This window comes from Equus caballus, chromosome 17 (genome assembly GCF_041296265.1).
Source record: "Equus caballus isolate H_3958 breed thoroughbred chromosome 17, TB-T2T, whole genome shotgun sequence".
Classification (NCBI taxonomy): Eukaryota; Metazoa; Chordata; class Mammalia; order Perissodactyla; family Equidae; genus Equus; species Equus caballus.
The window spans coordinates 42066007-42081864 of record NC_091700.1 but is presented as its reverse complement, the minus strand read 5'-3'; the positions used below and the strand labels follow the sequence as shown (position 1 = coordinate 42081864).

At 40.9% G+C, this 15858-nt stretch overlaps 1 protein-coding gene across 6 annotated transcripts in view; it reads left to right on the top strand.

The window, feature by feature from the left end:
• PHF11 (PHD finger protein 11) overlaps positions 1-14874 on the top strand; it is a 29142-nt gene extending 14268 nt beyond the window's left edge. For 5 of the 6 annotated variants that reach the window (XM_070239291.1, NM_001389498.1, XM_070239292.1 and 2 more), the window contains 7 exons: positions 4705-4838; positions 6875-6918; positions 8536-8603; positions 9669-9732; positions 10423-10554; positions 11592-11663; positions 13987-14874. In XM_070239291.1, coding sequence (XP_070095392.1) covers positions 4705-4838; positions 6875-6918; positions 8536-8603; positions 9669-9732; positions 10423-10554; positions 11592-11663; positions 13987-14132 — 660 coding nt within the window. In that variant the 3' untranslated portion in view covers positions 14133-14874. Of the gene's footprint in view, positions 1-4704; positions 4839-6874; positions 6919-8535; positions 8604-9668; positions 9733-10422; positions 10555-11338; positions 11664-13986 lie in introns of all 6 variants that reach the window. The other variant, XR_011427486.1, reaches the window with a different exon arrangement.
• The last annotated feature ends 984 nt before the right edge of the window (positions 14875-15858 follow it).

Here is a 15858-nt window from a genome sequence, read left to right as displayed (position 1 = left end):
AGCACCTGATGCCCTTACCACAATGAGGTTAATGATCTGGAACATTGATTGTTTCTAAGGTGTCAGCATACATGGACAGTTTCCATGCAGCCTGAGGTGCTTTGAGAGGGGTCAGCACTGAACACTCTGCAACAGGCACCTCAGTGCACTTGGGGCTCAGGAAGCCTTCCTAGTTGGGAAGGGAGGTGAAAACAAAGATGGGGAAGGGGGAAATTCCAGAGAGAGGGAACAGGATGTGCAAAAGTCTAGATGGCAAGAAAGAAATGGCACATTGATAAAACTGTAAGCATATGACTCTCCATGCGTTCTCTTTACTGACTTCATGGAATTCCGTAGGATGCACCAGAACGCTTGAAGCCATTCCCTTATTGTTAGATAATGGGTTGATTCTCGTTTTTCACCATAACGACTAATCTTTGCACATTATCCTTGTGTACTTGTTTGAGTGTTGCTGTGGAGCACATTCCTAGAAGTAGAATGGCTGAGCCAAAGGGAATTCCCTTTAAAAGTTTTGAAGCACGCTGGCAAACTGTCCCCCGCCAAGGTTGTACCACTTTAAACTTCTGTCCATGGTGGATGAAAGAACACTTTTCCCAGCCCTTGACAAAAGTGAACATCACAGATCTTGTTATTTTTTGCCAGTCTGACGGAAAGTTTTACCTTGCGTTTATTTCCCTGATCACTGGACAGGTCAAATACGATTTCTCTCCAGGCATCTCCCGTCCTCCCGGCTCACTCGGCTCCAGTAGTTCTTCAACGATCCCTTTACCGTCAGGCCCCACCTCACAGCCATGGTCCCACTGCAGTCACCCTGTTGCAGACACCCTGTACGCCCCGCCCCCACGCACCACTTCCTTACTTGCCTAGAAAGCCCCAGCCCTGGTGAAGTGCACCCGCCTGTTGTCTGCAGATGCTGAGTAGCACTGGCACTTGAGCAGCTGCAACTGGAGAAAAACCCACAGATATGTTGACTGATCGTAGATTCATGGCCACAAACCTCAAACAGACCCTCGACACTTCACCCTTCACCCTCCACATTTACTATTTCACATCCTCTCATCTCTCTTCAAAACCTCTCCCCACCCTAACTTCTTATCTCCAAGTTGATGACTATGGCTGATTTTCTTTTTGATAGACTTTTATTTTTTAGTGCAGGTTTAGGCACAGAACAACTGAGGGGAAGGTACGGAGATTTCCCATCTGCCCCCTGCCCCCACACATGCACAGCCTCCCCTTTATCAACGTTCCTCACCAGAGCGGTGTAAACCAATGAACCTACACTGATACACCATAATCACCCAAAGTCCAGAGTTTACGTTACGGTTCACTCTTGGTGTTATACGTTTCTTTGCCTGATTTTTACTGAGAAAATGGAAACCATCAGACAGGAGTTCCTACTGTTGAAACCACCGCTTACCCACCTCTGTCCCCAGACTCTCAGACCTCCCTCCTGTCAAAGCCAACCCTCCACTTGGGCTTTGGAGCCCCCTCCTCCCCTCCTTAAGACTAGGCTCTTACACCTCCCTCTGCCCCCTTCACATCAGTACCCCCCTTTCTACTAGATGTTCCTTTCGGCATATAAACATGATCAACTGATCATGTCATCTTAAAAAGTAAATCCTCCCTTATACACAAAAAACTGGTCACTTACAATGTCACTTCTCTGTCCTTAGTTGACCTTTCAGCAGTGTTCATCACACGGTTATCTGTGCCCTGCATCCTGAAGCACTTTCTTTTGACTTCCTAGACACTCTGCAAGTATGTCTCTTACCTTTCTGGCTGCTTGTTCCCAGGCACCTTGGTTGTTTTTCCTCCTCTGGTTGACCTCTGAAGTTTGGAGTGCCCAAAGCTTTGTCCTGGGCTCCTTCTTCAATCTGAACATTCTTCCTATGTAACCTCATCCATTTCCTGTGCCTTCAATACCATGCTTATGCCAGGGACTCTATCTCCAGCCCCGACGATCAACCTGACATATCTGTATGGATATCTAATAGCATCTCATGTTAAACTGGCCAAAAAAGACCACAGCTCCATCCCCTACACACTCCAGAAAAACTTGTGTGCTCTTCACCTCAATAAACAGCACATCATTCATCCGTCATCATCTCATCAACCTCCCAGCCAATATTGAGCTCACACCATCACCCTACAGTCCCTGCATCCTCTACCTCTCTCTCTATCACTGATCCGCCGTTATGAAGTTGCTGATCTCACTCTCTTGGACAGTTGTTGAACGCTACTAATACTAGTCCTGCTTTCTCTCCTTGCTCATCCCTGCCGCAGCCCATTCTCCACACAGCAATCAGAATAGTGTCTTAAAAATATTAACAGTTTATGCTCCTCTTGCATGAAGATAAAACCCCAACTCCTTACTCTGCCTCATAAGCCCTGCATGACCCAGCCTTACCTCCTGGATCTTATCTCAGACTCTTCCCCTTGGTCATGACTCATCTCTGCTCCAACAACACTGGCCTATCCCTCTTGTCCTTCTGGTAAGCTTGCCAACAGGAAAGCTCATTCTTGCCACAAGAACATAAGGCCTTCTGCTTAGAATGTCCTCTCCTTGCTTTTCTGCGTTCTAGGAGCTCTTATTATTCAAATCTAACCTTCTATATCACCTCCTTAGAGAGGCCTTTACTGACCACCCAGTCTGAGGTAGGGACCAAGTGACACTCTGTCACTTTGCTTTATTTTAATTCTCTACAAAACATATATCTATGTTTTTAGGTTTGCTTTATTTGATCACTGTGTGTCTGTCTCCACTAGAACGTTCACTCCATGCGGGCAGGCACCTTATCCACCACAGTTGCCCCTTCTCCTGGGCCCGTGCTTGCTGCATCACACTACTCAAGAGTCTAAATGAATGAACGTGTGTTAGCCATTTGTATTTCCTCTGTGATTTATTTGCCTGCTCCCATTTTTCTGCGGGTTATCAGAGTCTTAACCCTTAATCAAATATGCAGCAAACATTGTCTTTTCCTTTTAATTTTTTTATGCTATCACCATAAGAATAGAAGTTCAAATTTTTTATATACAGTAGTGTCCCCTTATCCACATGGGATATGTTCCAAGACCCCCAGTGGATGCCTGAAACCTCGAATAGTACCAGACCCTATATATACTTTGTTTTTCCCTATACATACATACCTAGGATAAAGTTTAATTTATAAATTAGGCACAGTAAGAAAATATCCAAATTGCTGGCATCGCTACTCTTGCACTTTGGGGCCATTATTAAGTAAGATAAGACTTATTTGAACACAAGCACTGTGATACCACGACAGTCGATCTGGTAACTCGGACAGCCACTAAGTGAGGAGCCGGCAGGTAGTGCCTACGGTGTGGATACGCTGGACAAAGGAAGGATTCACGTCCAGGCGGGACAGAGCAGGAACATGTGAGATTTCGTCACACTACTCAGAACAGTGCCCAATTTAAAATGTATGAATTATTTATCTCTGCAATTTTCTATTTAATATTTTTGGACCGTGGTTGACTGCAGACAGTTGAAACCGTGTAAAATGAAACCGTGGCTAAGGGGCGCTACTGTAGTCAGATCTGTCAGTCTTTCTCTTTGCAGCTTCTGGGTTTCCTGCCTTGCTTAGAAAGCTTTCCTCACCTCAATACTATTCTTTTCTTCTTTCTGTTATATTTTCTAATGTTCTAATTTTTACTTTTTTATATAGTTAGAGCTTTAATCCATGTAGAATTTATTTGGGAACGTATTGTGAGGTAGAGATCTAACTTTTATTTTATTCCTACACATATAGTGAGATGGGCTCCCCAAATTAAGTGATCATTCTTTGTGCTCTGTTTTGAAATTTCACCTTTAGCATAATCCAATTTCTCACCCAGAGTTGAATTTTCTTCACCTACTTATAGAGTTGCTTGTACTAACCTGGGAATATTGTGTGAGCTGTCGCATGATTTGCAAGGTGGTTTCATTGTGCCTCCACTTCATTCAGCCGGAGCATGATGTAAACCAGCCTTGATCAAGATTCGGATTCCCCTAAACTAACTGGGTTTCTGTGGCCATGCATGGTCCTCCTAGCCATGTCTACAATACTTTCTTATATAACATACCAGATCAACAGACTAATATGTAAAAGCGAGAGATCAAATAAATTGAACTAAGAAAAAACTTACTACTCAGGGTTTTGGGTCTTTTTAATTTTTGACCCTACTATATAGATTCCCAAGAGATTTCACTTACTTTATCTCACCTTGTCCTCAGTAGTAACTCTGTAAGACGGGCATTGTTAACCTCAGGGAGGAATCTGGGTCTCAGAGAGGGGAGGCGACTGGCTGGAGATCACACAGCTCTTAGTGGCACAGCCCGGGGCTGCCCTTGCCACAGGCTTAGTGTCCCTAATAGGACCCCTTGCCTAGAGCTTGACAATTTTGCCAGCCTGCTTTTTAGAAATCTCTTTTAAAAAGAGAGAAAGAGATTGTTTTTATTGAAACAAAAAGGGTTTTCTGCTTTTAATCAGATAATTATAAAACAGTCTGTCCCAGGTATTCTAGTTAGCTAAGGTTTTTGCTGAAATTTCAAAATGAGCAGCCAAATGCTAGTACCTAATGTTTGTAGCTGAGGACGTTAGGGCTGCTGACTTAAAAATAACATTTAATGACATCTTTAACTTTGAATTTTAACAAAGATTATGAAAAACAGATGCTTACTCGGTAAAATCTATTCTTCTGTAGAGATGCAAATTTTGTGGTAAAAAAGGAGCCACCGTGGGATGTGAAGTACAAGCGTGTTTAAAGAATTACCACTTTTTCTGTGCCAAGAATGACAACGCAGTTCTACAAACTGATGGATCTCAAGGAATTTATAAGTATTTAATAAAACAGTTTAAAGCCACATTTGGGGGATTGGAATAAGGAATGGTTAGATTAACAAGGAGACTTTTTAGGCTAATTTTATGCAAATGGTTTCCAAGTAAGAACGTGGTTTGGGGGATGCCCGGTTGGGAACCTGACGTCACAACACCCTGCCTGAATGTCATAGGGAGAAAATAAGCAAGATTGGTTTTGGTTTTGGTTTTAATCTTCCTACATACTTTCTTTCCTGGTTGAAAGCACTGGCTGTCATAGTGGTCTGAGTGACCTAATGGGTGAGACCGGGAACTGGTTCACACTTGCTCTTTTCTGCAAAGAGGAAAGGAGCCTGACTTGTCAGCCACAGGCCCGTGGTTTATCCCTCTTGACTGCCAAATGCATGTGTTTTCCCACCAATGTCACCGCCATCTTACCTATAAGTAGCCTCTAAAAATGATAAACTATGCAACAAATCTGGTAATCAGTCTTTACGTCCTTGAGGAAACATATCCTGTGCGTATTGCCTTTGGCTTTTAAATCTTCCTTCACTACTTCCAGTGATTCTTTAATGTTGATTTTGACCCGGTAAGGCATATTTCAAGTCCAAGAGAATTATGTTTGTTTTATCCAGGAAGAAAGTTGATCTTCCTTCTGCTGAATTGTAATATTCCCCTTTCCACTATTAGTATTGACCCTCCCACAGAGCTCCTTCTATTATGACTTCTCCAGTGACCTTACACACCCACTAGAAAGACTGTTAGTAGCAGAGCTACAAGATCAAAGAAAAGGGAGTCAACTTCCTGCTATATCTTAAAGTTTGAAAAAATTACTGATCACACATTAGTAGCACCAGTGAATAGAGACTCAATAAAAAAATCATTTTTGTCGTTGTTTTATCAAATATCAGGTGAACTGTTGTGCATTTTTAAATTGAATTTAAACATTCAGGGTGGCTGTCATACACGGGACACCTTGCTAGTTGCAGTGAGAATGTAAGAGGAACAAGATATAGCCAACACCTCAGAGATGTTATCACCTCATAGGAGGACCAGAAAAGTCAAAACTAATAGAAGCATGTGGCATGATAGGAGCAGGAAGAGATTTACATGAAACCAGCTTGGCCTTGAGTTGATAATTGTTGAAACTGGTTGTTGAAACATGGGGGGGGTTCATCATATCTCCTCCACTGTTATATATGTTTGAAATTTCCATAATAAAAAAAATTTAAGTACCTGGCAAATGAAAGTGCTCAGAGATACAGAATCCAAAGGGTTAGGAGATTAATTTTGACTTGAGGAGGGGGTGGGGTTGCTAGGAAGACTGCAGGAGGGAGGTCGAAATTGGTGTAAGACAGGAAGAATTCATGTGTTCCCATAGGCAAAGGTGACCCTGCATCCAGGGACAGGACCGTAAGGAAAGGAAGGGAAACGTAGCTGGGGGCTGAGGAGGAAGAAAGGCTGGAAAGAAGATGGGGCCTGAGCAGCTCCTTAAAATTCACTCACTCCGTTTGTTTGTCGCAGCCTGCTATGCTACTTTCTCTTCTGGGGCACTGATCACTTCTAGGTTCATGAAATTCAAATCTAAGATCTGGGAGAGATGCCTCTGGAGCCAGAAAACTACTTTCCCCCAATGAACACATGCAATTGTGTGCTATTTATTGTTGAAAATCAGCAGAACTCTGTGTAGTCAGATGAGAATTTATGTCTTAGATGTTGATCTTTAGGTATCTCTATACAGTAAAATCCCACTGACCACTGTATACGAGCTAGTATCGTTCAACATCTTTAGCCAGCACTCCCTCCTTCAGAGAGTGCCCTGACCTCGCCGAGGTCCGAGCGCACGGAACGCAGCTGGCAGAGGCTCCACCTGCACTTGATGTGGGTCAGTAACCTACACAGGTCTGAGCAGCATTGTTCTTTAACAAGTAAATATTTAGGGTGAAGTCATCAGGAAAAATAGGTTAGTTCCTTTTCAAATCACAAGAAAATAGGCATAATATTTGAAAAGTTTAAATGAAAATATTTAACAGTTTTTTTAAATTGCATGTTTACAGACTTTTTTGCCAAGTACATGCTCCATTGATCAACACTCAAAATGGTAAGTCTCTAAAGTTTAGTATTGTAGATTTAAAGACAGGTAAACATTTAGGTAAGACATGGGATAATCTGATTTACTAGCCTCACTGAATTAAAATACACACTTTTAATTTAAAATTTTACGTACTATCATAATCTTAATAAAAAAAGTCAAAAAAAATTTTTACGTACTTATAAAATTGTGCAGTATGCAAGGTAATGAACTAGCTTTTCTTCTTTGTGAACTAGACCTACTCTCAGCAAACCCTTTGCCTGGTGTCTTCCATTCTCGTGACGGTCAAAGAGCCCAACAGAGACATGGAAAAAGCTTTGACTTTTGTGACTGCTTCTCTTCTAAAAGAATGTTAGAATTTTCAGTTGATAAAATGCTGCACATTCCCTGAATGAAATTTTCCTAAGAAGGCACGGTTAGCATTTCACTTCTAATTAAGGAAAATCGGATCCTGGCTAACTGGCGTTACGAGATGTACATTCATTCATGAACGGCCACCGAGCGCTGCTGGGACAGCAGCGTCCTACCAGCGCTCGGTCTGGACCGGAGTCCCAGGCTTCTTTGGAAAAGGCTTAGTTCTGTATCATGCCAACTGTACTTTGCAGCGGTAAACACCACTCTCTAAACAAGATCATTACTCTCATTTTTCAGTTATTACCCTTTTAACTTATCAGGAAATACTATAAAAAGTATTGCTGTCATCAGTGTTTATTGACAGGGAAAGATGCCAGTAACGTATTAGTTTTAAAAAGCAGATTATAACACTGTCTGTAATGAATCCTCTCCCCAGAGGCAACCATCATTTTTTCATTGAATTCTTCCAAAAATTTTCTGTGTATCCAAACATACCTAACACTGTATTTTGCTTTTTTCACTTAATATATCTTAGAGATCCTTCCATATCAGCCCAAGTGGATCCACCTCATTTGTAAAAGGCTGCATAATAGTCCATTGTGTATATTATTCAGTTGTATAACTGAACCACAATTGAACCAGTCTCTGCGTGATAGACATTTAGGTTATTTCCATTTTTTTCTATCACATTTAATACTGTAGGTAATATTTTTCTCCATTCATCTTTGTGCCTTTATGCAACTATACTATTGAGAAAACTTCCTGCATGTAGATTGTTGGATGAAAGAGTATAAACACTGAAAACTCGGATAGCTGTTGGCCAGTTATCTTCCAAAGAGGCCACACCAGCAGTAAATACTTACCCAAGTCTTTGCAAATATTATTTATTAAACATCTTCATCTTTCTCAATCTGATGTGAAAAAATCCCGTTTTACTTTGCGTATCTTTACTTATGCATGAAATTGAGTGTTTTCCCCTACCTTTCCATCAATTATATTTTTTCCTGTGACCCAATCCGTTTGTTTTTCTATTTAATGAATCCCCTCCCCAGAGGGTTCCCAATTTGCCCATTTTTCTACTCAACTTTTTCTTATTGATTTATAAGATCTTCTAATACTTTAAACATTGGCATTTCATCATATGTCGCAAACATTTAGTCTGTTTGCCATATCTTTTGACTTTGTAATACCTTTTGGCATGTAAGAGTTTTATATTTTATGTCATTAAACATCAGTCTTTTGCTTTATGGATTCTGGTTTCTCTGTTTTCAGCTGATTTTTCAGGAGTGAAAAGAAAAAGAGGAAGGAAGAGACGTCTCCCAGAAGGCATTTACATACAGGTAATTTGACTTCATTTAGGTATAGCTTGAAGTTTCTTCATCCAAAGTCCTTATTTTAAGCATTCTGAATTTCAGGTGAAATGATGATAGAACAGTAATGAGATGGGTATTGGAAGTTGGAGGGGCCACCCCATGGCCTAGTGGTTAAGTTTGGCATGCTCTGCTTCAGTGGCCCAGGTTCCCGGGTGCGGACCTACACCACTTGTCAGGGGCCATGCTGTGGCGGCAACCCACATACAAAAAAGAGGAAGACTGCCAACAGATGTTAGCTTAGGGCAAATCTTCCTCAGCAAAAAGAAAGAGAGAAGTTGGATGTGTCTTGGGTATCCAAGCATATAACCCTCAGGAGGTGACACTCCCACGACTCCTATGACATATCCCTTGACACCAAATCACAGTTGTATGTCACTTAACATTGAGGACATGTTCTGAAAAATCATTGTTAGGTAATTTCATCGTTATGAAAACATCATAGAGTGTACTTACAGAAACCTACATGGCATAGCCTACTATGCCTAGGCATGCCTAGGCTATCTGGTACTAATCTTATGGGACCACTGTCATATTTGTTGACCAAAACGCCATTATGCGGCATATGACTGTAGTGAGAGGATCTGAGCACACAGGGTGCTGATGGTCTTAAAATGGGCAGAGGTGCAGCTGAGCATCCTTATGGAGCCAAGTATTCCCAGCTGTGTGATCCACGCTTGACCTAATTTGTACCTCTTACAATTTTCTGGATTACTATGATGTGTAAAGCGTATGAAAATGTTTTGGGGATTTGAAACAGTTTTTTACACATCAGCCCATATAAACTAAATTCATATGACCCAGCAACCTTCACCTCTTGCTGTTTATACAAGAGGATGCTTGGCACACCACTTGATGTGTTTTTATACAAAACAAAAATACATTTGATGTTTACATCTACAGAGGAGTATGGGGCATGATTTTCACTGTGGGTGTATCATTGAATTATACACAACAAAGGATTGGTGTTAATTTTATGCAATGTTAAATGCCAACAGTAAAATCAGTATAATCTTGCTTTTTCTCCCCTTCTAGCCATCTGAAGCAGAGACATTCACTAGATTGATAAAACAAATGAATGAAGATGGCAGACAAACAGGTTTGCTATAAGTTTTGTCTGTAACGAATGTGACCTACAGTACCTACAGAAGTGATGACCCATGTATTTCAAAGTTGGTACCCCATGTTATTCCTCTGGACTTTAGTAATTAATTATGAGTAGAAATCTTGTATCATAACTATCCACTCTATCATAACTCCAGCAGATCAAAATCACTTAGGTGGGGATGGTCCGTCACTCTTCAGTATTAAGAAAGGATACACTTCTTGGTATAGAAGCCACGGCTGGCTGAGCTCAGAATACAGTGATGTGCCACCCCTCACACTGTGACCTCCCCCAAGAAACTGAAGCCAGTAATTGTAGCTTTCCATTCTTTAAGGAAATGGACATTCCATAATGACACACAGTAACTGTGACAGAAAAAAATGAGACAGGCTGTCTTCTCAAAGATATGAAGCTAAATTTAGGAAAATCCCCTTGATTCATATAATTGTTCTGAGCAGAGAAGATATTTTCACTTTTCAAAACATTTCATTCATTGTTTCAGCTAGAAAAAAATGAGGTATGATGAAATTACAATTAATGGAGAAGATGAAGGTGCTGTGCGTGTTATCTTACTAGTCATGCTCATCCACCACTGGCACGGTCTGAAGAAGTGACCATAAAGTGACCTAGGGTAGCTTCCCTCAGACAGACCATTTCCTGCTAAAATGTTCTTCTTATTCTTAGATGCAACTGTGAAAGTCGATTTTCTTAAGAAATGTAAGGAAGCAGGGCTTCTCGATGATTTCTTTGAAGAAATATTAGACAAACTTCATTTGATTCAGGAAAGACTCATGGATGAGACTACCTCAGAATCAGGTACGGAAACAGTAAAGTTTCTCCATATAGAGACTTCTCACAGACTTACATGTAAAACAAAACGAAAAAAAAAGTACTGCACATTTTCTTTCCAAGCTATTTTTTTTTCTTTTCTTCTTTATCTCATTCTTTCATAAAATTCATTGTTCCAGATGTCTTCTCTTTTATAGGTCCACAGGATGTGGGTAATTCACAAACTCAGTAACTTAGTAAAACACACCCCGATGCCCTGGAATTTCCCAGAGGTGCATAACTGAGTGTGACCAAGAGAATGGGGACCTTCAGAGCCACATTCAGTCACACATTCGCTCCCCTGCTGCTGAGAGCACTTCTTGCTAAGATCTGAGGATGGCATTATGTTAGTTTTGATTTGACTCAAATTCTATTCCTTAATAAACCAAGTGTCTTTTTTTGTATTGCAAAGTATAGAAGAAAGAATTTTAATTTAGTTAATTTTTTAATTTAATTAATTTTAACGTTTTGATTGGTGTTTGGTTTAGTTAACTGTGGCCTTTCATAAAAAGCTCTTGGGGAAGCCAGAGTTCCAGGTAGACAGCCACTTAGCCTTCTTATAACCTATATTATGAGCTTGCACACTTTATTAGAAAGTTAGGTATTTTAAAAGGAAAAGCTGAACACTCCATATTTTAGGCAACAATGTAAAGTTTAGGATCATTTGCAAGGGCTTATTTTCTCTAAGACAAAACCAAAAAGTGAAGTTAAGAGCAAACATTTCCAAAAGCTCATTCATTATATTCTTTTATTCATTCATTCTTTTCTGCAGACCGAGCGCTTCTTAAACTGCAGCCCGCCCCTCGGAGCCCCAGAACGGCCTGTCAGAGCACAGGCAGCTGGGCCCCAGCCCGGCAGCTCTGCATTTCTGACAGCTCCCGGGGCTGCTGCTTCTGCAGTCTCACCTGAAGGTCCACAGGAGAGGACTGCTCTGCTCACTCTTCCTTATTTTGGGTTATTTTGTGAGGCGTTTCTCTCTATATAAATTAGTTAAATTAAAACTGAAAATGTTCTTCTCCCTCCAGAATATAAAGAAATTGGAACTTCACTTCTTGACTGCAGATTGTTTGAAGATGCATTCATGAGTTTTCAAACAGGTATACAAGTTATAACTGAGCAGCAAAGTCTATAAATACTTATCATATCATGTTGAAATAATATACTATTCAAGTGATAATTATATTTTAGAAGAATGTTCATTGTTTTACTAAATGAAAAAGCTCATTATAAAACAATGACCCCTCACACACAGAAGAAAAAATACATAAATACGCAGAGGCACACATGCATACAGAAAAACTGCACCCAAATGGAAACAGTAGTTATCTGTAGGTGGCTGAATTATAGTGATTTGTCTTTAGTGCTGCATTGTATTTTCCACATTTTCTGCATACACACAGTACTTTCATAATCAGAAAAAACATTTTAAAAAGTAGAAACAACAGGGACTGGCCCCATGGCCTAGTGGTTAAGTTCTGTGCACTCCACTTTGGCAGGCCAGGTTCATGAGTTTGGATCCCAGGCATGGACCTACACCACTCATCAGCCATGCTGTGGTGGCGTCCCACATACAAAATAGAGGAAGACTGGCACAGATGTTAGCTCTGGGCTAATCTTCCTTGAGCAAAAAAGAGGAAGATTGGCAACAGATGTTAGCTCAGGGCGAATCTTCCTCAGCAAAAGAAAAAAAACATAGAAACAACAACAAATTGATTGCAACATGGGAGATTATTTGGGTGCCGTGTTTGGGAATTAGCAGGAACAGGTGAGGCTCCTGCAGTCTCTGCTCTCAGGCGGCAAGGCTGTGACAAACCATGCTGGCCCCTTGTCTCCCTCTCACTTGGAATGCTATATACGAATGTAAATTCTCCAACATTAATCTTCCACTCTACTGGTGCGGGGAGGGTTGTGACTGACCAATTCTAAAGTTTATCAGGAAAAAAAAGCAAGGATAGCCAAAAAATTTTTGAAAAAGAAGAAAACCTCATGGGGGCAGAGACTCAAACTTTCTACAAAATCTCAACCATTTATTGAGTAGGTCCTTTCACCGCTGTTTAAGATGCCTTCAAAACAGGCTAAATTTCCAAATTTTAAATAAAATAAAATTTTAAATAAATTTTTATATATGAATCTGATCTGACTTTCCATCGAGGCTGCCACAAACAGCTGGGCAGGCTGTATACTGCACATCCTGGTGGGACTGGGGGGAGCAGAGATTCACAAAGAATTTGGCGCAAATGGCCCCCCCCAAAGTCGCACAAACAGGCCCTTCACTCTTCTTTTCTATAGATGTATTTGTCTATCCAGCAAATGGTATTAGGACAATTTTCTCTGGGGAGAAAATATTAATTCATATCCCTGTCTCAATATACACAAGCCTTTCTCATTTTTGTTTACATATTACACATTTCTGTTTGAATTTTGTATTTATAATCAGCAGAAAAATATTTTTTTAAATCTACCAAAACTAGTGTATCTTTTAAGAGTCTCTTGAGAACGTCTGCATACAGCTAATAGGAATATCCTTATTTTTTTAAAAAGCAGTCTTTAAAATCTTTTTCTAAAAAGCTTTATTTTGTAGGGGACTTTCATCTGTGTTTATTTTTCTTTCCTATAAAAGTTATGTGTTTGGAACACGTCACACGTCACTGGGTGGGTTAGTTGGGAGTGTAGAGAAAACAGTGTGTTGGGGGTGTGGGGTACCAGGCGGACACACTATTTGGAATTGCATGAGAACCAACGTAAAAGGCTTAACTTTTGACACCCCAACTGATAAAGACTTTCTTGCTCAATTTAGCCTTTCTAATGTGCCAGAAATTTAACCACAGGGATATAGGTATTCTAAAGAAAGATTGTGTGTGTTTTAATATTTTCAGTTATGAGTTTTTAAGAAAATGACATTGCCACTGAGTAATATTATTTATAAAGCCCAACTAAAGTATCTTCTTCCTAAGTTTCCACAATAAAAGCCTTCTTACTTTTAAATAAAACCAAAAGCTTCTCTGTGACGTTAACAATTGAACACATTTTTATGGAAGATTTGCCCTCATTCTTGATGCTCTGACCACATGCTCTCTCGATTATCCTCTCTCCACAAATGCATCTAGTAGAGCATGAAGGTTATAATCGCTGCTCTCGAGTTCTCAAACATACGCAAAAGGGACTGGTTCTGCTGTAAATGTATACGAAATCTTAAAGATGGACTGACCAGCTTTGTGTGAAAAGTGCAGAATTCTACCCTGAATTAGAAGAAAGGGGAAGCAAAGGCGTAAGAGAACCAGGTCCTGCTCAGAAGACCCAGATTCTTGCCTCTGGGGCACAGCATTGTGTCCTCTGCACTCGCAAGTGAAAGGGGCCAGAAATAGCACATTATTTATAAAATTATCGAATAATCTGAAATCATTCTATTTCTTCTTATAGAAATAGAGAATAAAATTCATCAATCTGAAGAAAGGCGGCAGCAGCTGAAGGAAGAGATAGAGCTACTTCAGGACTTAAAACAAAGCTTGTCCTCTCTTCAAGAAAATAGGTCAAGTTCAACTTCACTATCTTCTTTGTCTCCTTAAGGACGTCCGTTTCCTGAGTCAGGCATAGCTGCGAGCAGGCTCGGAACTGGAGACCCAGCCTGCGAGACCCACACATCTTTCAGGACCGGGCCTCTCATTCCTCTCTGGTCTGCCACCTTCCATTCCTCATCAGCTCTTGCCATTCTTGCCAACTGACACTTCGTGCCTGACTGGGTGTTTACTGCCCTCCCTTATCATCTCACTTCTACCTCCCCCCTCCGATGAAATGTTTCTCAGGTTCTGCTTGAGTAAATGGGATCACGCCTCCCATCTCCCCCACCTTCTGCAGGAAAAATCCTGCAGTGGCTTCCTGCTGGTGTGTTGCCTCCCACCCCTCCCCTACTCCAGGGATCTAAGTTGATTCCAGTCACAGACCAGGTGCTCCTTACCCCCAGGGCCTTTGCGCCTCCTTCTGTGAAGTCTTAACTGCCCTTTTACCCGTCTCTGCCCACTCCTCCTGCAGATCTCCTTACACCAGTTCTCCTACTTATTCCATCTGAGAGTACTTTTCCTTCATACCACTTCCCAGTGTAACCCACTGTCTCTTCCATCACACCCCTAGCATGTAAGCTGACAGGAGGAACTCACTATTCTGTGTTTCGCTATTATGTTCCCAGCACCTAGCATTCTTAGTAAATGTTTGTTGAATAAATGCATAAACTTCTTATCTTTTGAGACTAGTTCCAGCTCATAATGCCTCTTAGATATAATAAATTTGAATATTCTACTTTTACCAAATTTACCTTCTTGTCACAAAGTCTGCTTTTTAAATTTCTTCCAGCCACAGTCACCACATGCACATATGTCATCTTCAAAATAAACATTTGAATTTAAAACTGGACTCTGAATAAGAACATCAGTGGGACTATGCAAGAACGAAAAAAACTGATAGTTAAGCTTCGTCTCAACCTAACAATATACAAGAACGATTTTTATGCCCCACCACGTCTGACCCCTGAAAACCTCAAATTCACATTTCTAATTTTTTACCATAGTACTGATTCACAGTAATGCTACATTTCAAAATGAGTTTGATCCGAGTCCCCAGAACGGTGCCTGGCATGTAATAAGTACTCAAAAATTATCTGTTGAGGGAAGAATATGATGTAGGTGAAAAAGAACATGGCCCGTTGTAATGGCAACTCCAGCCCAAGTCATTATTACCTGAAGGACAGAATCTAGATCTGGTTTCCAAATATGGCTGCACATCAGGATCACTGGGGACACTTAAAAACCAGAGGCCAAGACTCCATCCCAGACCCACTGAAGAAAGATCTCCCCTGGAATGGGTCATTACTGCAACCTCTGCTTCCTCCCGATAGACCCTCCTATAGCAAAGCTCATCTCAGTAAGTTTTGAGATCATGATCTTTAAAAGAAAACCTTTGTCTCCCACTTTGCTTTCATATTTAATCTGTCATTCATGGTAGGTAATTTGGCACCACAGAGCAACGTGTGTTTGGCAGTCATAAAGGAGGCAAATACTGGGCAAACTGTTCAAACAGATCCAGGTTTGTACTTTAGCTGTGTCACTTACTGCTGAGAAACAGTGACCCAATGATTTAACCTATCTGAGCCTAGCTCTCCCTACCTTATGGTACAAAATGTGGGCACTAAAAAAGAAAATGTACGTGAAGCACAGGGCACAATGCCTGGTGCTGTGGGAAATAACTGTATACACACAGACGCAAGCTCACGCTCCCCTGGACAAGGTTTCCTCCCAGTGG